The 24,785-nt window shown below is 38.9% G+C and overlaps 1 protein-coding gene across 1 annotated transcript in view; it reads left to right on the plus strand.

The window, feature by feature from the left end:
- LOC138616609 (cadherin-22) overlaps window positions 1-24,785 on the plus strand; it is a 148,267-nt gene that overhangs the window by 57,271 nt on the left and 66,211 nt on the right. Inside the window, exon 3 of the mRNA XM_069691046.1 lies at window positions 20,878-21,980. Coding sequence (XP_069547147.1) covers window positions 21,750-21,980 — 231 coding nt within the window. The 5' untranslated portion in view covers window positions 20,878-21,749. The remainder of the gene's footprint in view (window positions 1-20,877; window positions 21,981-24,785) is intronic.

Below are 24,785 nucleotides of genomic sequence, written 5' to 3' on the forward strand. Positions count from 1 at the left end.
ATCCTCTCTGTCTCACTGTTTCTCTGATATTTCTTCACCACATTTCTGTGTCCCTGTGTCTCTGTCTCTCTTTCCTTGTCTTTGTCTCTGTACCTCTTTACTCCCTCAGCACTGTTTTTGTGATTGGCAGCTGGAGCTTGACTGCAGTAGAGTTAATAGAGAATAGAGAGGAATACCTAGAGGATTTACAGCTGAGTGGAGACGCACAAATAAGATAATGACTTGGGAATAACAATTTCGCTGCACCGTTTGGGAAGGCAGTGGAGAGAGAGGCAGAGACGAGGGGGAAAGAAAGAGTAGAAACGGAGAAAGAAAGTCTCAAAGACAGTGAGGAAGAGACTAAAGGAGAGAGAGAGAGAGGCAGACATAAGTGAACAGATTCCAGGGGCGGCCAACTTAACAAGATTTGTGTAAATTGGAGAAAATAGTCCGAATCCCTGTGGGTTTTACGAAAAGATAAAGCTTTGTATTTTTAGACGAGAAGCACTGATGAACTAAAAGAGTTATTTTCCTTCCTGATGCATGTGTTTTGATACAAATGTGGATGATTGCTGACCATATCTTTTGTTTCCTAATAGGACACAATAAGCATTTTGAATATTAATACCAACTTGCGTGTGTGTGTTTGGCGTGGGCCGTCTTTGCATTTGTCTTTTATTTAGCTTTGTTTTGTGTTGTTTACATTCCTCATTCAAAACAATGGCTAAGTACCAATATAAAGACATTTTTTCCCACAATGAGAGCGGTGCCTGGTGAGTAGAGATAACCCACAAAAATTCATAATGCCTTTAACTTTGTCAGACAGGAGTGGGTCACCCATCAAAACCATAATCTACAGTCCTTTGCTTGTCAGACTTGTTGGTTGAGTTATAGAGGCTGGCGGCACTCAGAAGGCCTTCTTAAGGGCCCTAATCTCAGACTAAAGACAAGGGACTCTTGGTGATATCATTTTCCCCCTCTTGCTTCATTGCTCTGTCCCTCCATCATCTCTTTGACATCACTCAACGCTCAACAAAGTAGCTAATGAAGCAGAAGAGGAGAGAATATTTGCCCGGTAATTAAGAAAAATGAAAGGAAGTGGAGTTTGAAAGCTGACATGGATGCAAGCGATAATTGTCCTCTCCTTGACGTGGGTGTATATGCATAGGCTATACTTTTTCAGTAGAGTCTTCCTGTTTGAAGCTCTGAGTTCTGTGTCTATATCTCACAGTTTCTTTCTCACCACATATCCCCATCTGCCCCTGTCTCTCTGTCCCTCTCCTCAGCTAAGCTGGCATTTATTTATTGCATATGTCAACAAATGTGGGAGCTTAGGTGAAAAATGCAACTAATATAGTCAGCCATTTTCTGTTGAATGAGTTCAACTTAAACAGCCGCTTAGGTTCTAATCATTTTCTTCTATTAGGAGCAGGCTGCATGAGTTATGTCTTTAAAGGTAATTTGTTTCAGGTGTTTCCATGAATCTTCAGGAATGCTAAATAGGCAACCGAGTTCAAAACATCATATCACCTCCTTAAGCCAGTTCTGAAAAAATCAACATAAAAGTCTAATATGCTGACCCCGGATTAGTATTATACTACTGAGTATATCTGTATGCAAAATCTTGGAGCTGTACTAAATTGCTTGTGCACAGTAGAGGACATTTCCCTTTTGTAGAAAACACAGTTTGAAGTCCTGCAAAACTGCTCAGAAATGTACTATCACTAAGGGGGCCCCAGGTACCAATTTTTAGGATGCCCATTATATGTGGATATGGACTCATTACTTATTTCAGACACTCAAACACACATAAAACTGGTATGAAATAGGTTTCACTTTTGTGTAAATGCTGAAAGAAGTGCTGTAGGTCATCTGGGACTATCTCTGTTTGGGCTTCAGGCAAATTCTAATGTTTTTTTATTTTTCATTCTAATCAGAAACTACCCATCTGAAGTCAACCAGAGGATTTAAAAGGGAGGAAGGGAATTTTTTTTCACTTCACCTGGCCTTCATTAGAAAGAAAGAAAGATCGAGGGTAGATTTGCTAACACCAGGGTAAATAAAGTTGCAATTATTTTGCTAATTTACATTTTAACCACTGGGAAAAAAAACAAAAACCAGTGGATTGGGATTCAAAATGCCTTTCAATGTTTCCAATTGTGTTTGTGTTTTGAGTCATTCTCTGGAGTCTTCCAGAGAGAAGAGAAACCTTAAAATGTTGTGTTAAGGGTACTTTATAAAGTACACCAAGTGTATAGAAACACATTTTAATAACTAGTTATGACCTGCTAAAATGTGAATTCTAACTGGTCATAAGTAAACATCAGAGCACCACAGATTAGACTAAAGCCTTTCATGTTTCTTGTTTACAAATTTAGTCAACAGTTACATGATCACAGGAATCACATTGGTATTTTTTTTTAAATTTTGTCTGTGTTTTTTACAGAGGCATATTTTGGCAATTGAAAGGGTAGGATGGTAGAGAGACAAGCAATTAATAGTGAATAAAAATCCTGAGCACATTATTATAACCCAAAGGCAATAGTCTGGTATTGTAATCTCTATACTGAAAAGGTTTTAAATGGATGACTAATTATCTATCAAGATTAGAATTTGACCTTTAATTTATACATTTATTAGCAATATTTCCATATATTAATTTAGCTACATTTAGCTAATTTCAGGGCATTAGTGTGGAAATTGTGTTAATTTGTTTTTCTATTTTAAAGCCCTTCAATAAATAAGACAAATATATCACAGTAATTTCAACAGTTTTTCTCTTCTGCTCCTCCATTCATAATATGTTATCCTTGCAGCAGCTTATGCAAATAAATAAGTGTGGTTTACAATTGACAAAACCATTGTGTGCGGTTAAATGTATATATTTAGTATATAGAAAAGAAAAAGTGCATCAAGAAAAACAGATAACAAACATTGTTGGCAATCTACAATAGAAACAAGATTTTTTTTTCTTCCAATCATTGCAGATACACACTCTAAAATACAGTAATTTTACTTCCTGACAAAGTCCAAGAACCTAACTCTGTTAAATTTAACCCCCGCCTCCCTCCAACACAGCCACTGTCCTCTTGCAGGTCCACTTCTGGCCTCATGCCGTGATTCTGATTGACTTCTGATGGACGTTATTCTTTTTATGATGGTAATAATAACTTCAGTGCTATCATAATGATAGCAGTCATATCGCTGGGAACTCACTTTCCCAATGGTGTTGATGGCCGTGCAACAACCTCAGCAGGGAGTGAGTGAGCTACCTTCAAAGGTGTGATTTACCTAACTGCAGGGAATTGTGACATGTTGGCGGCTGTCATTTTCTTGGTGAATGTCTCCTTTTTGATCCTGTAGTTCAATATTAGTGGTGTTACCCGGCCAGGTGCAATGCTGAGAAACCTTTTTACCTTTTGAGTGATATTTTGAAAAATAAATGTGTGCCAGGATTACTCATGTTATCAACGTAGCTGAGCGCCACCCAAACCAGCTGTATAACCTTCTTTTATGTGAACAATAACAAATTGATATACTACACACACATTTTGCATCACAACAGCTTAAATTCAACAGCTCAACCTTTGCTGCACTGACACGGTGCTGTGCGGACAAAGTTGAATAAAGCGAGGGGAGATTGTCCAGTCAATAATGGATCGCGTTGATAGCATCGTCCTCTTGTACAGGTTAAGAAATATGTAGATAAAAAAATACTGAAATGGATCCCCAAAGATACTTGGTCAGCCGTCAATATACCTGAGCGGCCCATCCGAGTAAGTCTATAGTCACTGCATATTGTTCGACCTTCAGCGATCTGTTTAGAACTGGCTGGCGGGCCACTAGTAGTTCACGAGCTACGGGTTGGAGACCCCTGCTCTAAAGCTCTTCAGTGTTTTGTTTTTTTAAACTCCATGTAGTATCTCATCAGTCTGTCCAATATCGCCATTAAAACAATCTTGTCCATGCACTTTATTGCCAATTTGGATTAGACAGAGAAGGAACGTTACACACAGCTCATCTTGACATTAATATTGATCATTTCGCCAGTAAACGCCACTACTTCGCTCAGCTGCAAATTGAACCCAAGCACTCATCCACTCCCCTCCTCTCTCCTTGGACCGCTTCCTGCAACGTCCTGGTAATTTTCATGCAAAAGATGGCCTTTTCTGCCACGAGAAGAATACAATGAATAGATTGATTAGGCAATAACGTAATGGGGATAGGGTAATGAGTCTGTCAATCATACAGTGTGAGAGAGAAAATACACCTGGACAGCAGAATTACTTTGCTGGTAGTGTAGGCATGGGGAAGGGGTGACGGAGGGGGGCCGTAAAGGAGGGTATTAGGATGAGTCGAAGAAGATCACTGAAACAGAAACTCCTTAGGTTAAGCTCCTTTTGTGTGTGTGTGTGTGTGTGTGTGTGTGTGTGTGTGTGTGTGTGTGTGTGTGTGTGTGTGTGTGTGTGTGTGTGTGTGTGTGTGTGTGTGTGTGTGTGTGTGTGTGTGTGTTGGGGAGGGAGGGGGGTTTTTTTATCGTTTAAACCATGAGGATTGTTATTAATTTCAAATAGATTTATAAAATGCAGAACTGTATATTTATTTATTCATGTTCAAATGTTGATGTCGACCTAAACACCCAAACTGCACATCAAAGCATGAACCTTTTGAATTTGTTACAACTGAAATTAAGAGCTTTAAAATCCTCTCATGAAAACAAAGGCTTCCCGCCGACAGGAGTGAATAGTGGCATCATTATTTACTGGCAATAAACTGCCAAGTAGGCATCATGTTTTGCATGTCAACGTCTTTGCGATTATTTTCACATTATTTCTGGAATCTGAAATAACCCAGGGCTCTATAGGAGTCAATATTGTGTCATAATCATTTTTTAAATATTTTTCAAAAATTGAATACAAAAATAGATTAAAAGTGAATAAAAATAAATTCATAGCAAAAAAAAAAAAAGCTCAAAGGCAGAATGTACAATAAGGTTATATAATCAATGAATCTCTTTTATTGCGTGGGATTGCTCTTCTGCCTTTTTTCCAGTTTCAGATCTAAATTTTTCAGTTCAGTTCTGACACAAAGATCTCACATGGGTGGTGTTACAGTGTTGTGTCCCCATTGGTCAGTTATTGTTGAATGGTAAGGTCAATGGACTGGAAGTGCAACAGGTGGTAAGCCTTTAATTATGGACCTCCCCATCACCTTTTGTTTTCTTATAACTAGCAATCATCCTTTAAAGTACGAATCCTGTGGTTTATAAGTACCGTTGCTTTAATCAGCTGCAGGCTAAAGCTAACATGATATCAAACTGAGAATATGAATCTCAGTGGTTATGCATGTGCCGCTTTCGCTACGCCGGGCAGGTGCATCATGAATATTCTCAGACAAATAGTACACTCACTTCATTTAGTTTGTCTGAATTTGCCAAAACAAACAACATTATTCTTTAACATTATTTAAATTAATTCACCTGCCAACCTATCAATATGTTTATTTATACTTAACAATTGTAACAAGTTAAAAATGTCTTTTAGAATGAAAACTAATTCTGAGAAAGAGAGATTGCTAAGGTTAAATAGTATAAATCTCACCAGTTATCCCATCTGTCCAAAAATAGCTGGCCAATGGTAATATGCAGTAGCGCAGTAATACCCACCCACACAAGAGCCTAGTGTCTGGACTGAAAATAAAAACTTTAGCATCAAAAGAAAGAAATTCTTAACACAATGCAGCACTCTTGGATAGTTTAATTTTAAGGTCTTTTTTGTTGTTGTTGCTTTTTATTAATTTTTCATCGCTTTTCTTTCAGCTCATTCTTGGAAGATTTTGTTCAGTTATTATGACACAAATGTAATTGTAGAGAGGTCGGAGGTCACGTGTTGAAGTAGTCTTTTCCATCATGCACCTTGCTTTTAATTAATTACTTTCCACGGTAAATATGAATTCTGCAAAGCCATACATACATCATATATGTACAACTGATAAAAATGCCATCTGCCGTGCAAAGTAATTTCCAGTTTGAACAAGTGTGTTATAAACCTAAAAGGAAAGAAACCTTCTCCGTGCCATCCCATTTGTTTTGCTGTTGGGCATAGAGAGCAAATTCTCTCGTATCTGAAGCTGAAGCAATTTGTTTTATTTGACTTCTCGCGCCATAAACTGTCAACCCTGGTTCCTCTAACCCAGAAGAGGTTTGCTGCAGAAAACAAATGGACGTTGTAATGGCCCTCGCCAGCAGAGTCCACTTTTGGGGTGTGATCTATGTATTTATCCAAGAACGTTTGCTCTGTTTATCTATGACTGGGAGGATAACTAGGGAGTTTCTCCCTGTGCGCCTCAGTGCTTGCCTTTATATATTTTCATGGATCTCATCATTTCCTCAGAGGGTTATTAGAAATTGGTAGCAACCTGAAATATTTTTTGGGCTTCAAAAAAGCTATTACAAAATAAGTTCGGGGCAGTTTTAAAGGTGCGTTTTTCAGATAATGGTCCTCGTACTGGTATGCATGTGTCTGTATATTCTGCAAGGAGACAAAGAGAGAGGCATTTGTGTCTGTGCGTAACTATGAAGAAGTGAATGTTCAGCCAACTATTGATTTTGGAAAAGGCTCTCACTGAGATGATGAGGAGGTGTGTCCTGTGAAGTGACTATTATGTGAAATCAGTTGCAGATTGGCTGATTTTGGTGTGCTCTATATTCATTGCTTCCAGCTCTTCAAAACAGTTTAGGCTGCATCTCCTTAAGATTCACCCAATTGAATTCAAATTCCCTAGATTAAAGAACACCCCACAGCCTAAGCATTGTTTGCAGATGTATCCACTACCATAATTGTTTCAGCTCTAAAAATAATTTGAAAGATTTTAAGTGATATTTGTGTAGAAAGCTACTACTCCACTGTACTTAAATCCTTAATGGATGTATGGGATAGTCGTAATGCAGAGCAGGTACAGGAGATGTTCACTGTTAACGCTGAACACAGAGTGGGAGGGAGTTTTTTATTTGTCTGATGATGATTCAGGATTTAAAAAAGAAGCTTATAGTTAATTAAATAGTAACATAATAACACATAATACATTACCTCTGCTGACCTATTACTTGTTTATATATTTTTTTAATTAGGTAGCATTTACTATTCTGATTAAACCATCTCATTGCATTACATCACAATCACAACATGACTGTGATACAACACATTGAAGTCAAAACTTCAAATCTATTCAGTACTATGTTCAAGGAGTATGTACACAGCCATAAATGCTTCCCAGTTGCTGGACAGCATTTATGTACATGTGGAAAAAAAAATTGAAAAAGCCCTCACACTCCATTTTTGTAAGTTCACAAAAAAAAGCCTGCAAGTATTTAATAGGCAAGTCTACATGAAGTTATGTCATGTTAAAAGTAAAATATTGAATTTTAAGCTCTCTGCAGATGACAAATCTGTCCCCAGCAGCAAAATTGTGCCAAAGAACTTACAGATCAACATGAAACTAATATCTTGCGATGCTACATGTATTGGTAGGTATGATTCAACCCCTGCCTGACACGCTAAAATCCATTTAGTAGAATGTAAATGCATAGATGTGTTTAGAGACTAAAATGCAGCTCATGTCTACAGTGTATCAGACAAATTCTGAACATAACACAAGTAACAGGTGAAGGCTGGTATGACTTTTATAAAGTGAATAATGTGAGTAACTGAATGAATCTCATTCAATGAATTACTTTTCTTGTTTAACTTCCTCAACACTGACATTTGAAAACCCATAGATGAGGATTCAAATAGCCTGTGTCCTGGCTGTTGACATTTGACATGAACTTCCCTCTAATTCCTGAGCAGCTACATAATAATTACTGCAGTTATACAACCTGTCCCCGGGCTTGGAGGCTTGACCTTTCCCGCAAATAACACGTTCATCTCCCTTAATGTGAAAACAGGGATGTCATTTTCTATTGTGCACGCCAAACACAACAACACAGATGTCATCTCGCATCAACTGCATGTACTGTGAACTTGGATTATTATCGAGGGCATGCATGTGCCAGGGTTTTGTAACTTTTTATATGTGATGAAGAAACCCAAAGTGGCAACATCCACAACAATAACCTCACTATACTCACCGTAGTGCACCCATGTTTCTTAGGTGGTGTGTTGTTCTTGTTTTTTTAATACTTTCTATTTTAGACTCTTATAATCATCCAGCCTTGACCACCTGGGACTTCGAATGAGAGGCATTTGAAGAGGTCTTCACACACAATTTCGCAATCACAAAGACACACACATACAAGTCGGGTTTGATCCTTTCTGACCGCAATCTGGCCTACACAGTACCACACAGTGCACAGAGTTAGTATGTACGGCCACACCGTGAAAGCATTCGACATGTAGAAATGAACCTTTTGGAAGAAAAGCAAGGACACATTGTGGTGCAGCGTCATGCTTGCAATAGTGTGTTTTTCTTCTTAATACGACAACAAAATCTCAGATGTTCTTTTCACACCTATTTTCACAATATGCCATCCATTGTGGTCAATGTACTGACCTTTTCTGGCAGAAGAATCCACGGTACGTAGAAGAGGGGTAGCTGTGTACAGAGTGCGCCTTGTTTTTACTTTGTACATATTTGCTCCTTACTCCTTACCTGAGGTTTGAGGCTGGCTGTCGTCACAACATATCGGTTCTCTGGACTCAGCCAGCGATAAAGAGGAAAGTAAAGTAAACATGTGGCTTCCCCTTGAAATGTGTGCTCCTCTGAATATATTAAAAGATTAGAGATTGTATGTAACATGATTATGAACAAAGCAGCTGAAGTGTGATCACAGTGAGGGAGAGAGTAAACAGACACCGACACACACTTACAGACTCATACACAAGAGACGGAAAAAGGTGAGAGATAAACAGAAATTATGAGATGGATTAAGAGATTACTCCAGAGCGAGATTTCTTCATTAATGAAAACAAAACATGAGCAATATACTTTGCAGTGAGAGAAATATCGAATGTGAAAAACACTTTTGCAGTTTTGAGGCTTTGCCAATGATTTTAAGTTATGAGAGCTCTGCTTAGTAAACAACCATGGGACTCAAACTGATATGTTTTTACCTTTCAATAGATAGCAATAGATAGAGTTCAATAGATTAATTTAAGTGTCAAAACATGATATGCTGGCAAACCATAATTAAGTGTCTTATTTTTCTTTTGTAAATGTTTTTCATTCCCAACAAGAATTAATGGTTCATGTACTGCTATTATATAAAACGGTTGAACTGCAAAGGCCAAATCAGTCGCTCCAGTAAATTCCAATGTTGCAATTACAATAATCAATGGAAATTCTGCAAAATATACAGGAGCTTACAATTTCTAAAAACTCTGGCGATTTTTCAATGACAAATGTCATCAACAGAAGCTCTGCTCAAAGTATTACAGCGTTAAGTTGTCTTTCCAAACAAAACTCGCTTTATTAACAAAAAAATACCACTTATTTACAATCAGCAAGGCTCTGCTACCTGTCCTCTCCCCATCAAAACTCTGCGCTAGCTAACCAGAAATACTCCAAGTGATGGGGTTTTGGGGAAATGTGGTGTTCTCACTGAAATGAGGCATGCTGTATGTTAATTAAAATGTTTTTTTGTTTTTTTAAATTTTACACACAGCAAGTTGGAAGAGACTGCACTTAGTTTTTGTGCATACAGTAGGGCTATTCATTTAATTAATATAAATTAAACAGTATTTAGATCAAGTTATTTATTTCGTATACAATCCTGTAGTGAAAGTATTACTAGGTCTAGTCATATATTTTGCCAAAGGTTATTATTTCCTCTTTGACATAAAATGGCCGATAAACTAAGCCCTGTGTCGCCAGACAGCAGGAAGTAGACAGATAGCAGCTGGATTAGTCTCCTCAAAGCAGTTTTTCTTTTATCTGAATTCTGAACTGGTCAGGATAATCTTTTTCCACATAGAGGGAGTTCATGACAGGGCACTGACTTTGTGGTACTTTAATGAGGTCCTTCAGTGGTCTCCCAAAAATCCTGCTTCTAAATGATCTAAAATCTCTTCTGTGAGACTCCACTTTACTAATTTACTAAACCCTTCATTTTTGTCAGTTCAATACACTTCACTCACTCTGCACCAACTGGTGAATATATCATGTGCTGGTCACAAATGTGGTGATTCTGATTTTGCTTAAAGACAGAGGAATGATGAATTTACAAAAAAGGAAAAATTGGATGATAAAATGTGCAATGCCGAATTTATGTGTCTATTGTAATAATGTCTAAAATTGCATGTTGTTGCAGAATATTTAATGTATAGCAGTGTTTTAATCACCAGAACAGACTGGACAGGACACCGCTGCCCATGGCAGAGTATGGCCGTTTATAGGGACTCCATGCCAAGTGCGCCTGAGGCTAGAGTGCAATAATGCACAACTCCATTGCTGTGAATCACTCCTGTTCCATGATGCATCAAGCCTCCTTTCATAAAAAGAGCAAAGAAACCTGTCATACTCGCTCTGCAAGACACACAACTAGTTGGCGTTATGGCAGTCCATCCGACTCGCTTAGTTTCGTATTTGCATTGGCTGGAAGCAGCTCTGAAAGGCACCAGTGGTCTCTAGTTGTCCTAAGAGGGTCCTAAGTATAGTCAGCCTGGAGCTAAGGGCAGAGTCAGAGCAATGTGTTGACAGACACCAGCGCTCTTCTACCATCCTGGGCCCATGTGCACTGACAGCTGTCAACTACCTTCGCCATCACCTGTCTTTCACCGAGACACACAGATACACCTACATGTATGCGTGAATGCACACACTGGCACGCTTAATATTTCCTTTGCACACAGGCACACGTGTACGTTGAATCACACACACAGAGTGACCGCGTAGCAAGCTGGGTGAGGCTCTTAGCCCAGTCCACCCCTTCTTTTTTATTTGTATCATTCATATGCTGCCTCTCTCTCTCTCACTCCCTCTTTCTCCTTCCTTCTCTCTCGCTCTGCCAGCCAAAGCTGGGGATACTGAGCGCCAGCCACCCGTGAGATGAGCGATTTAGTAATTGTGCAGCTGGCAGCCCAGGCATGGGGGCCTGTGCAGCAGTAGTGCTGGACACTGTGGCATGTATGGGCACAAAGACTAGTCCAGTAGAGAGAGAAAGAGAGGCAGAAATACAAAGACAGACAGGTGGAGGCAGATAGACTGAGATAATTTAATGGAACAGGGGTAGTTCTTGAAAAAGAAATTTAAGGGAAATTAATGGATGTGAGGACAAAGCGAGAGAAAAGAGAGAGTGGGTGCAGGCTCATCTTGGTATGTGGGTGGAAGCTTTTGAGTTTTGAAGAGTAGCAGCAGTATTGGCATGGGAGAGAGGGAACAAGGGAGAAGGGGGGGGGGTTGTAGAGATTTGAAGAGAAAGAGAGGAAGTGAGGGATGGGGGTGGAAAAGCAGCAATTAGTGTAATTAGGAGAGCAGCTTTAGCAAGGCACTGACAATATGTCACCTCTCATTATAACCCATAAGCAAACACAGTAGTCTAATTCAAGGCAGCACCCGTTCTCTAGACAGTTCCCTGTGTCAATGCAGATTTTGTTCTCCCCTGTCACGCTTGGCTACATATCATTGACTTGCCAATACAACATGGGCTTTGAATTCAGAATATAGAGTCCAGTCGAGGAGAGAGAGAGACCCAAACAATAAGAAGGTCCAACTAGCATGCCGCTGAAGTGCGGGATGTTTTGGCAGCCAAACAGAGAGGAGTCCTAACCCTTGTTAAACTACAGTGGGTTTGATTGATTCAGGCAGATGCAATGTGCTCAAGGTTTGTGCAGAGGTGGTTTGAATGGAGAATTATATATTGAACTGATTTGGAATTATTGTTTGGACAATTATGGCATGAGACCTGCCTTAAGCTTTAAAACTTTGGACACATTTCCTTGGACATTTTAACAGACTGTGTTTTTACTATATATGATTATACTTTGAATATAACGTTACTTTATATCTACGTCTTTTTCAAAACAGTTACTGATATTATCGTAGTCGATAGTGTGAGACATAACTTTGAAGTTGCATTCGATAAGAAAAATAAATATGTCACTGCAGCTAATGAAGCTATGATTACCTAAGACAACAGGATGTACAGTGCAATATATTTGTCATTAATGAATATTCGCCTGAGTAGCCAGCTCATCATTTCTGTTCATCTCTGAATATTTACACAATTTCCAGTACTCTTGTTTTCATGGCAGCCCTACTGTACTCCAAAGCGAACTTATTTTTGTTTAAGCACCTTTTATTTTTTTCTAGTTTGTTCATCTCCCTGAAAATGGCCCATTCCAAATGTTACCATTGCTCCATAAACATTTACAGAAACGGACATGTTTTCTGTTGTGCCTCTGGTTCTTTTTTTTCACCCTTCTGTGACATGACACGGGGCTGCTGAGCCAAGTGACTGTGACAAATTGGGATTGGAAATGACAAAATAGGCTATTTAATAAGCATGGCGGAGGGGATTGGACTCTGGTGTCGGGTTCACTCGAATAAGCAGACTGTCTGAACTCCTCCTGGGCCCGGCTTTGATGGCAGCTTTCATCCATCTGATGGGGAGATTCTGGCAATGGAAGATGGAGCCGCGTATGTCCCACTATCTACAGTGTGTGTGAGTCTGTTAAACTGTGCATGCTCGTGTGTGTGTGTGTGTGTGTGTGTGTGTGTGTGTGTGTGTGTGTGTGTGTGTGTGTGTGTGTGTGTGTGTGTGTGTGTGTGTGTGTGTGTGTGTGTGTGTGTGTGTGTGTGTGTGTGTGTGTGTGTGTGTGTGTGTGTGTGCAGAGGGATGGTTTTGAGTAAATGCAAAATCAGTGCTCACATCAAGGCACGGATATACTGTGGTGAGTGAGTGGGCCCCGGGGGAGTAAATGGTGCCATGTGTTAACCTCAGGCTATTAACTTCCAAATATAAACTTCTTCCCTCAGATAGTAATCACTTGTGCATTTTTTTTGTTACCATTGCCCCTGAAATGAGAAGCTGTTACTAGGAATGCTGCTGTATTCCCTAATGATACTTGCTTCTCAACTGAGTTGTCACATTATTTTGGTGCTGGTGGGTGCAGAGAGAAATGTCAATATTCGTATAAAGTATGCATAGAAATGGGAAGAAAACATGAGAACAGGTTAGAGACAATGTACATGTGTCTAAAATACAAGGTTCATTTATTTGAAAATGCTGGAAATACAACACCAAGATGATACATTTTATTTTAAAGTAATACAAGATGTATCTAAAAAAAAAAAAGATAAAGGAGTGAAAGAAAAATAAATACAAACAATCAAACCTGCAGAGGGAGAAGACTGTTGAGCAAACAATGAGCAAACACAACGGACAGTGGCTGGCACAGGACAAATGAGGTGAAAGTTGATGCGGATGGGCAGACGGCATAGAAAAGGTGCAAAGACAGAGTAACTTAGGAGAAAAGGAGGTAGATGCCAAAAGAAAAGACAACAAAACAAGGTGACAAAGAGAAATCGAAGTGAGCGGAAGGCTGAAAAGCAATATGTTTTAGAACTTGTTGACTGTGAGTTAGACACAGAGGGACAGAGGAGGCAAAGAGGTGAACAGAATATAGAAAGAGGCGGTGAAGGACGAGTGAAGAAGGAAACTGATGGTTGAATGGGAGATGGAGGTAAAAAAAGAGTGAGACTTTGTACAAGCTTGAATACTTTAACAAAATCAAATGTTTTGATACATTCTCTGCGCATATTTGTGTGGGAAAGTGTGTGTTTTGTGTTTTTGTGTATTTGGGTCCGAGGGAGTGAGTGTGTCTATCTTCGCATGCAGTCTTTTTTATTATTATTACACCAGCCTCCCAGGAAGAGAAAAGTTTTGGCCCAGCAGGACAATGTATTTTTGACCATCTCCAACACACACTAATGTCTGTGAAAACATAAATTATGAATTAAAGCATGACATTTTCCACTAATGTGCAAATTTATCCCTATAAGAAAAGTATTTCCCTGCTTCAAAACATTGCATGGTTCAAAATTTGGTTGTAGGCTATAATTCACAGCTGCACTGCACTGTTGGACCCATCCAGCTGAGCTGTCAGTGACTCTCATGTTAGAACTCAGACCCCTACTTTCTACTGAAAGGAAGAGCTGACTACACACTCGATGCCTTTATTGCAATGATCTGGATGGGTAGATGGGTTTGCTTACCAGTGAAACTTGGTAGAAACATGTGGATGCAACAGCATCACTGTTCAAGCTTTACAGCTTTGAGACCTTGGAACCACATCCGCTATGTTTACCGAAGTGGTCGACAAATATAATGGATATTTACCTTATTCCTCAGTGTGTAAACATCTCTGATGGCTTGTGTTGTAATGCCCTTTGGACTCCGTCTTGCCGATTTTTTTTTCTTTTTTTTTTTTAAATAATATCCTGACCACAAATGTCAAAAGATTTACAAAATGTGCAAAATTGCCCCGACATCCATTAGACAATTTGTAAGATACTTCAGTCTGGTCTTCTGTTGAATTTTATAGGTACTTTATTTACACAGCTCGTTTCAAAAGCAAAGGCAGCTGAGAGTTCTCTACATACAGTATGCAAAGAAAAACATTAAGACCTGTAATGCACTGATTGGAATATCTTTATAAATCTACCAATAAAAACAGGAATTTCATGTTACTCGTAGGGCTTTTTACTCAACTGTCCTGCCAGTACATTCAGGGGTCTGATAAGCTTGTGTCAGCTACCTGCTTTGGCAGCTTATGTTGCAGCACGGGAGTATGTGTTTGCAGTAATTGCTACCACCTTAAAAATGAGCCAGTTTGATCTGCTTCACTCTGAAGTCTCAGTACAAATCACTGCAGAGATGGTTCATCTTTTTCAAGCCAAGTTAAAAGGTGTTTTGCTGAAAATAATAATAATAAAAAAAAAAAAGAAACAGCCTTGTATTTTTGACCATCTCCAACACACACTAATGTCTGTGAAAACATAAATTATGAATTAAAGCATGACATTTTCCACTAATGTGCAAGCCAAGTTAAAAGGTGTTTTGCTGAAAATAATAATAATTAAAAAAAAAAAAGAAACAGCCTTGTATTTTTTTGGCCCAGTAAATCACAGTACTTTTATATATGCATTCCACACAAAACTTTTTAAAATGGCATCTAATCTGATTGGTCAGGGTAGGGATGATAGAGAAGAGAGGGGGCTAATGGCAGAGCAGAAAGGCAGAGATAACAAGCTTATCACAATGTGAAAAAAGTTGGGGGAAAAAATGGGTTTGGAGACAAATAAGCCACTGACCAGTTGGCCGACTCTTCAATCTCATTCTGGCCCATTTCAACAGGTAATACTTCCTGATGAACACTGAAGCAGCTGCAGGACAATTACAGCAACAACAAAAAAATGGCTAGAGGTTCCACTAATTTTTCCTTCATGTCAGAAATTTGTGTATTGTATGCTATCATTTGGTTAGATACATTAGTCATATTGAATGAACTTGTGTCATTTATTTTCTTCAGTAGGAATTTTATATATTCTTCCTTTCCTCCTTCATTTTGTACTGTTCCCAATCTTTGCTGTAAACAATGCGCAACAAAAAAATACAAAGCTTCATTTGTAAAGCTTCATTAACCTTGCCTAATCATAGCCAACGATTAGTCTATTACAACTAAATACAATCAACAGTTATACAATTACAATGCTAGGCAACTGTGAGCTTCAAGATGCCTGATATAATTAAGCCAACAATTGACAGTATGTAAACAATTGCAATTTCCTTATACCTATGTGCTCTAAAAAAATATTTAAGAAAAATAATTACAACACACTGACCACACAAACATGGGCACCATCAGATGGAGTGTGACTGAATTATTTGAGTGGGCCAATTTAATGCACGACAGTCATGCAATATAACATTATTTTCTGGCAAACAGCAAAGTGTTCATTTACTCCACAACATAATGCTGTTTAAATCTTCTGCATTATTATACAGAACAATATACTTTACATCATTTTACAATGTGACCATGGCATCATTGCTCGCTGAACGGTAGTCTCTTTCATAATAGAAATGATAGCACTCATAATAATATTTATTTGCATTTTTAATCCCTTTTAAAAACAAATATTCTGCAGGTTTTTGCTATGTAGTTCTATAATATTCATATTTATGTTCAAAGCAGCATGTCAGCCACTAAGGGCAGAAGGCCACTGATTTGAACAACTTATGGCATTGTTCCATATACACACACACACACACGCAGGGCACATTGTGTGTGTGTGTGTGTGTGTGTGTGTGTGTGTGTGTGTGTGTGTGTGTGTGTGTGTGTGTGTGTGTGTGTGTGTGTGTGTGTGTGTGTGTGTGTGTGTGTGTGTGTGTGTGTGTGGTAATGTGTGTCACAGAGACACAGAGGGCTGTCTGCTGGTCATTGGCCCCATGCCTATCAGTTTGCAGTGATCAGTCTTGCCTGGCTGTCGTCTGTCCGCTGCCAGCTGTCAAAGGGCTTGCTCTGGGCATGCCCACTGATGAGAGGCTGCAGCCATGCTCTAGAATCAATCCAGCACTCTAATAGGTCACGAATGGCTGCACAGTGTTTGCCAATAGCTTTGGACTGGAGAATGAGCAGAGGAGGGAGTGGAAAGAGATAGAGAAATGAGAGAGAGGTACATGGAGAAGGATAGACACGTCAGCCACATATATATATATATATATATATATATATATATATATATATATATATATATATATTAATTTTTATTTATTTATATATATATATATATATATAAAATTTTTATACATATATTATTTATATATATATATATAATTATTATTTTTTATTATTTATTTAAAAAAATATTTTTTTTATCATCAACAAGTTTTACTGCCCACTGCTAGAAAAGAAAAGGTCAGTAATTGACATGCCACTAATTTGCATCTGCCCGTGAAAGCTTCAGACTCCACTGTAATGATGGCCAAGTTTCAGTGAAACCAGAACACACTAACATACATCTCCCTTTTCCTCTTTCTCTCTCCAACTCATTAGAGTTACCCACTTTTAGACCTAATTATAAGTAAATGTGTACACACTTAATGAAATTCCCTCAGTGGACAAGCAGAACAGAAGGAGAAGGAGATTCATGGAGGAGTTTTGATTTTGTTTGTAGATGCCAAGCAGTTGGTGTTCAGCAAATGTTGCAGTTTGCAAAGCAACTTCTGGGCCATTGGTACACACAGAAAAATATTTGATACAAATGCCTTCTAATTAAATAAATTCAAACTGCCTGCCGTACTGTTAAGTCATGTACTGTAAGGGAGCAGGGAAAGTGTAGATAGGCAAAAATGAATTAATTCTATCCTATGCTGTTCGCCTTTGAGGCACAGAGGAATAAACACTATGTTTTTATTTCTTTGAAGTTATCACTCCACAGCTCTCACATATCTAATTGGAAACTTGAAAAGACATTTTTTTTGATCAATTTAAGTCAAGCGAGGGACTTCAGATGAGTTTTCTTTTTTTTTTCTTTTTTTATCAACTGTCATTCAAAGTGCCACAAGAGACTACTTACTTTTTATCTTACTAAACATACGTATTTGTGATATATCTCAAACCTTAATTTGAACTTGTCTTGTAGTTGACTCTTCCCCGGTGTTTTGAAGCATTTAGCTGAAGTTTCAATGCTTCATATTTGTCTAGTCTGTTTCTATAATGAATGTTGAATGTGTGCAAAATAGAATTGGCCTGCAAGAAGTGACGATTTGGACATAATGTACAGAAATTATAACAATGAATAATAAACTGTGTCATGTATGTGTCTCTTGAGTGACTATGATCTGCCAGTATCAGGCAGATTATCAGGCACCTGCTTGTTTATTGTCAAAGTTTAGAGTCCACTGTGTAAAAAAACCTAGAGAGAATGCTTTGCTGTGTCTTTGTAGCTGAAAAAATGAAATAAGAGCCGGGAAGTCCAGACAGATACCAAGACACTGCTCAACAATGTGTACCCCAAGCAAAATGTTTCCTAATCTATCCTGATTATTGTAAAGTAAAGAGAAGAATTAGCACAATGCTACATTGTTCACATTGCGAGGTAATCTACCTCTAATGTATCTGTATTTATTTGGCTAAAACTGTTTTTTTTTTGTTGATGATACAGTATTGCATTAAGGAATAAACCTGTCAACTTATACTGAGGGAAGACACACTCTTACATAGCTCCTTGCAACTTAGCAAATGGTGGAGAGAACATTGTTCATATCTACAAGAGTTTGGTGTCTCTTGCTGTAGCCAGCGCACCAGGTGGATAGGCTAGTCAGAGCCTTGCAGTCAAACACAATGTTTGCATACAGCGACTGTGGAAACATCTAAATGTTGGAACTGGCTCTTTGACATCACAGTGGTTGTGGCATGGCTCCAGAGGGACACAACTCTGCCGCAGTAGAGAACGAGAATATTGTGTCATCCCCACTGCCAGGGAGTTGGGGATTGGCCGTTATCCTCTGTTGGGGCAAGTGGTGGATTTTAGAGAGGGGCACAGGTCAGAGTCAGACAAGTGGGTGACATTCTGCCACTCTGATGTCTGAGCAAAGCTCCATCTGAGGAGAATGCTGGAAATAGGCCTATCACTGCCAACAACCACACTCCCACAGTTAGTGGGCAAAGGCAGCCGCATGCGTAGTGCCGAGGCACACAGCACGGCACTGGTGGTGGGTGGTCTGCCATGCCAATAAGTCAAGGGCATGAAGGGGAGAGTCTGTCTCTGTCGAGAGACAAAGTTGTCCTTGTCTCTTCAATTGTTTCTGTGGCATTCAGTGTTGTGTCCTGCAGGAAAGGAAAGTGCATGGGGTCAGAGCAGCCATTTCCTGCCTCAGAGGGCTGTTAGGAGGTTTATCACTGATCAGCTGACCATGATTGTACAAATTGCACTTAATGTTCCTGTGGTCAGGTGAGGTGAGATGGTGATTATAGGGTCCTGTTAATGGTGCACATCTGTATAACATTAAGCCAGGGTTATGTCATGTTCCCATATTGGGCTACAATATTGTTTTTTTATTAGAAAAAAACTAGGGGTATGGCTTTGGAAGGACCAAGAGGGTCTAATTCAAAGGAGGATGTTGACCCATATAAGATTCTAAAAGTCATTATATATTATATTAACCCTCTGAATTTTTATCCAGCACCATCATCAGGTAAAAACTTGGCCAGTGCTTTTGTATATGACCAAATATCTGTTAAACGTATGACCTAACCATCAGCTTCAGCTGTCCTTTAAGTTTAGTGCAACTATGTTAACATGCTAACACACTGAACTAAGATGGTAAGCATGATACATTTTGTATATGCCTAATACTTGCATGTTAGCATTCTAACATTAGCATTTAGCTCAAATCACTGCTCAACAAATTCCTGAATTCATAGCACCACTAAGGATCATCATTGGTCACCTTACAAGCATCTCATCATGTTTATGTCATGGCTACTCTGGTTCGTGAAGCACATTAATCCTTACATCGCATGACCGAATAACTTGGAAGTACAACAACAATCGCAATATGTAATGTGTGAAAACCTCCATTTAGTTCTTCCATACAAACCCCAACTGTGCTTAAATGAATGAAGAGGTTTAAGCTGTTTAAGTTGCTCCTGAACTGTTTGCTCTGATTGGACACCCCCCAGAGCAGTTGGTTTCTAATACCACGGACATTGCCTTGACCAACAGTCTGAGAAGGAATTATTTCCGGAAGCTCCAAGCTTGCTACCGGGCAGGAGGAGAGTGAGATTAGAAGTCCTCTCCCAAGCCGCCGAAACACAATAGGTTAAACCACCTGCTGGCCTGAGGAGCTTTTCTTCGGCTGGTCTTGCAATCTTCCTCACTGGAGGTTGTATGGCCAGAGACATACTAAATCTTTTTTTTTTTTTGTGCTGTTTTTGTCATGTCATGTCATGTTTTGCCTTTTGTTCTGAATAGTTCAGAGAGACCATTATACACAACGACAGCCACACATAACACAACACCATATGTTTCATTCACTCTTTTGGTCTTTGACTTGTTAGTTATTTATTTCCTTTCCTTTTTGTCTCTCTCCTTTAGATCTCTCTGTTCACCCCTCTCTCATTCTCTTTCTGCTCCGTCAGCTCCGTCTTTCTGACTAACCTCTGTGCATGTTTCACAACAGCCAAAGACCGTGTCTGCCACCCCCTCCTACTCGCCAATGTTTGTCTGAAGTATTAGAGGGGTGTTGCCTCATTGGATAGAATTAATTGATTAATACTTTTATCCAATTAGTGTTCCCTCATGCAATTAATCAGCTGGCTGAGGTTAGGGCCGCTCCATCAGTCGGACAAAAGGCAGACAGATGCTTTGGGTCTAGTCTGTGATGAACAATGTCCTCTCTCTCTCTTGCTTTTCCTCTTTCTCTCTTTCTCCTTCCAATTTTCCACACACCTGGTCTCCTGTCCTGTTTTCAGCAGTCCGCCCTCACTCTGCAGCTGATAGCACATTGTTAGAATTCTTGCTGAACACAAGAATCGCTGGTGGAAAACACTTTCCTCCAGATAATCCGAACAAAACCACCACATGATGGCTTTTGTGGCACAGGAACTCAAAGGTTAAAAAAGTGTTAGAATATTTTTTTTCTTCCATTTATTATTTGAGGGCAGTGACGTACAGTAAACATATTGCAACACATTCAGTAGTATTCATATTATCAGGCAGAAATAAAACATTACAACATCAATAATGTATAACAATAATAATATGGGTACTGATAAAAGTCAATGTTGAAAAAAATTATGCCTAATTTTGCTGCTCATAAAACTCTTAAAAGTAGAAAATGTCCACATGCAGCGACAATATCTTGTAACAGCAATTGTCTCTTCTGTCTTACAGATTCGTCCTTCTTCCTCCTTTGAGTCACTGACAGAGCTGTCATCATGGTGAAAATAATGGAGCACCTTTGAAGAATGAACTTATCAAACCAATGGATTGTTTTGAAGGGCAAAGCCAACAAAGATCAACCATAATCACCAAGAGTAAAATCAGTTGGCCTTTTCTTTGTTCAAAGTTTCTGCCTCAGGAGGTAAAACCAGCTGTTACTTTTCAAGGAACCGGACGACAGAGGAGGCTTCTTTTTGGAAAAATGAAATCGTGTCATTTCTGGACAATTTAGTATTAATCCACCTAAAACACAAACCAACCATTAGAGTTATCATGCCAAGAAGTGGAATTGGAAGCACTGCAAGAAGCAAAAACAAGTCAAATGGATGGAAACCATCACTCTCACTCTTCATGGGCCTATTTCCTCAACGCCATTGTACCCTTGTTTCCCCCCACTGATCAGTGAAAATTGAGTAAAATCAGTTTTTTTTTGTTGCCTTAAAAAACCTTTAAAAAAAAAAATCAAAAAGTAATTTTGTTTTGGTCATACTTAAAAAAAAATATCAGAACTCTATAAAGTGGGGCAGATACTATGAAGAATCAGAAGGACTGACCATGATACTGTACGAACAGGTACTCTCCAGGTGGTACAGATCCAATATGCTCCGTGACCTGCCCTGTATTCAGCAGATAACTTTAGATTGATTTGTGTTCGCATGGATTAACTTTCAAGTTCTTTCACAAAGACATTCCAAATTTGCCCTGGTGGAGTTGTATTTGGTATCAAACTACAACTGAAACTCTTCCTGTCTGCGCGTATCTTCTACATTGCATGTAGACAGAGGAAAGATTTCTTTTTTTTCTTTTTCTTATTTTTTAGCGAGATGGCTCCTTTTTGGACAGCAGGAGCTTGGACACTATTGGCAGCATTGGGTCTTCTTAGCTGCTTTGATTTTACCTGGTGTGAAGCCACAAGGACTAGTGGTACAACATCTACAGGGAGCAGACAGGAAGAAGGACCCTCGTCACTTGAACGAGTTAAGAGAGGATGGGTGTGGAACCAGTTCTTTGTGGTGGAGGAGTATACCGGCACAGAACCTCTATATGTGGGAAAGGTAGGGCATTTAATCTTACTACGTAAATATCTTAACTTTGTGAATAAGTTGATTTCTCGAACTATAATCTGGAGATAAGATAATCACAAGACTCGCAAGAGTTTCGATTTTGCAACAGTTCATATACAAACACCGAAATAAATGGTCTGTTGGGTCGTTGCCTTCACGTTGGAAAGGCAGGTCAGCTGTGTAGCTCCGCATACACCGTTACCACAGCAAACAATGCAGAAAGTTTAGTGGTGTCTGGGCACAACAAATCTGACCCGTTCACTTACAAATAAAAGTGTGGACAGTCTGTCCTAAAGATCTGATTTTAGAAATAAAATTTTCCTCAGTCTGAAAAATGGCTATTAATTCACTCAAAAATTAAAGAGATTTTGTATGACAGATTTCCAAGTTGTTAAATTAGTGCAGATGTTTTCGGTCTACAGGATGAATCAGTCATTGTATGATGTTTTCTAAATCATAGCTCCGTGTGGAGCAGATATTTTTATAATGAGCAGTCCAGATCAGCTCTCAAAGCAAATACTGTTCCTGTGCCCACAGGAGTAGAGTAAATATAGAACCCAAATATACATATACAGCAACACAAATAGGATTTCAAGGGCGGACATGCTTTTACAATTTATGTATGAATTTACGTTTCGAGGAGATTAATATGTAGTGACACAAACAAGCTATTTCAGAACACAATTTGTTCTACAACAGCACAAGTTTCTTTTATTATCATCTACTGCTTGTATTTCAGGCTCCTAAAATGGTTCAAAGGCTCACATATTTTATTGTATTTTATCATATCTAGATTTGTGTGCAAAATGTTTTGTAGACTCTGATGATTTGTGAAGCCAGAAAAGGTAAATACAACCCCTGTAGCAAACAAATCTATCAGAATGGCACCAGCCTCATTTTCAAATTCTAAGATTGCCGATTGTTTATGACCAAATATCTGCTAAACTAATTACATACCCATCAGCTTCAGCTGACCTTCAAGTTTAGTGCAATTATGTTAACATGCTAACTTTCCTTAAGAGGAGCCCATGATTGTTGAATGTTACCACAAGGTTTGAAGAATTCCTTTTGAGAATTCTTGACCTGCTTTACGAGTCCTAATGCAAGCCCCAAGCCAAGGTTACCCAAGTTTGTGCACAAGCCACATGTACAGTTTTCAGTAAATAAAATAAAAAAGTAATGGCAAAAAAATTGCAGCAAAAATTTGCTGCAGCAGTTGTATTTATTTATGTTTACTTCAATAAGCAAGACTATATGTCTTTTATATGGAAGTGTATGAGAAGGTCACTACTATATATACTGCAAAGCTATACTCTTCATTTATGTGATTGCATCGACTGACAGTTCCCAATAAAAAATGCTTTAATTATCTCTATTTATCCAGTTTACACAAAAGAGAAAATTTGTAAATGTATCTGGATAAAACTATGATTCAATCTGTGCTTTAGCAAAAAAAAGTCAAAGCTCATCTACATTAAAGACATTTGTCAATGGTCTAATTATGCACCTCGTCTAATCAGTAAGCACAAATGGTGCTCTGTGCACCTTGGCATTTGCATTGTAGGAAACAAATGCAAATTGGTCAAAATTGTTGCCAAAATGTCTTAATTTGAAGCCAAATAATTACTAAACAGACACTAGTTCTAAAAACTTAGTTATAAACGGAAATAACTGCATTGTAGTTGCTCCTGCCAGCTTTTCACCTGCAAGAGCTTGTCATCATGGGTTTAACAGTGAGAAGCGATAATCATCAAGTCCCTGTGGTTTTCTGCAAAAAAAGTTACTTCTAAAAGCAGCTATATCGGCAGTAAACAAGGATTTAAAGGTTTTTCTATTGCCAGTGAATGCACTGCTTTGTATCCATTGCCAAGATAAAAAAATGTCCCTGTACACAGTCCCCTGTGTTGCACGTTGTATTGCATGCTTTTGCTGAGGAAGCCATGGCATGCCACCCATATGACCTTATACAAGTGCACAGCCATAGTGGTTTAATTTTTGTTTCACCCCAACGTTCCAGATCTTGTTTTTATCTGACAAAAGCATCCTCATCGTTGTCTGATCCACTAGCTGAAAACTGAGCACTTGAACTTGTGAAGCAGTTTTGCCCGAATAGGCTCAAAAACGAGTCTATAATTAGATTAGGATATTTTCCATGACATTATTTTTGTGTCTGATTCACAATCATAGGTTTTTGTGACACAATATAGAGCCTACCTTTGTAAGCAAAATTTCAAGTCAGAAACCAACAAAATTGTAAAGGATCATTTGTTTGCAATCCTGATAATTGACAGTTAAACGACAAAAGGTAATAAGCACTGAATCATAAGTTGTAATCATTCATCCATCCATTATCTATACCTGCTTTATCCTGAACAGGGCCGCGGGGTGGGGGTGGGGGGGTGGAGCCCATCCCAGCTCACCGCAGGTTTTTGAAGCATTTCAAGGGTCGCCATTGCTGAAAAATGTTATGTGCACCCTCTGCGCAAGTCCATGGTCAAATCTCAAACACCTAAGTACCACTGCTCACAAAAACTTGTGTAATTCCTGTATTGATAAAGCAACACAACTTGGAATACTTACTCGCGAACATTATCGCACCCCACTGCTCCGTGCATTCATGGTGCTGCACTCCATTGGGGAGCAGTCCATACATTTTTTGAAGCCTTTTGTAATTCATTTGTGGTAAAAATGTTGTTTTGCAAATAGCCAAACCGATCTTTACTAGGGGATAATTTAGAAACCCATCCTGCCTTACTGTCAGAGGGACTATAATTTGCACTGTTCCCTAGAAAGTTC

Source organism: Brachyistius frenatus, unplaced genomic scaffold (genome assembly GCF_029030835.1).
Source record: "Brachyistius frenatus isolate BFR_SWC_R1_liver_20210118 unplaced genomic scaffold, ASM2903083v1 Contig_10, whole genome shotgun sequence".
NCBI classification, from domain to species: domain Eukaryota; kingdom Metazoa; phylum Chordata; class Actinopteri; family Embiotocidae; genus Brachyistius; species Brachyistius frenatus.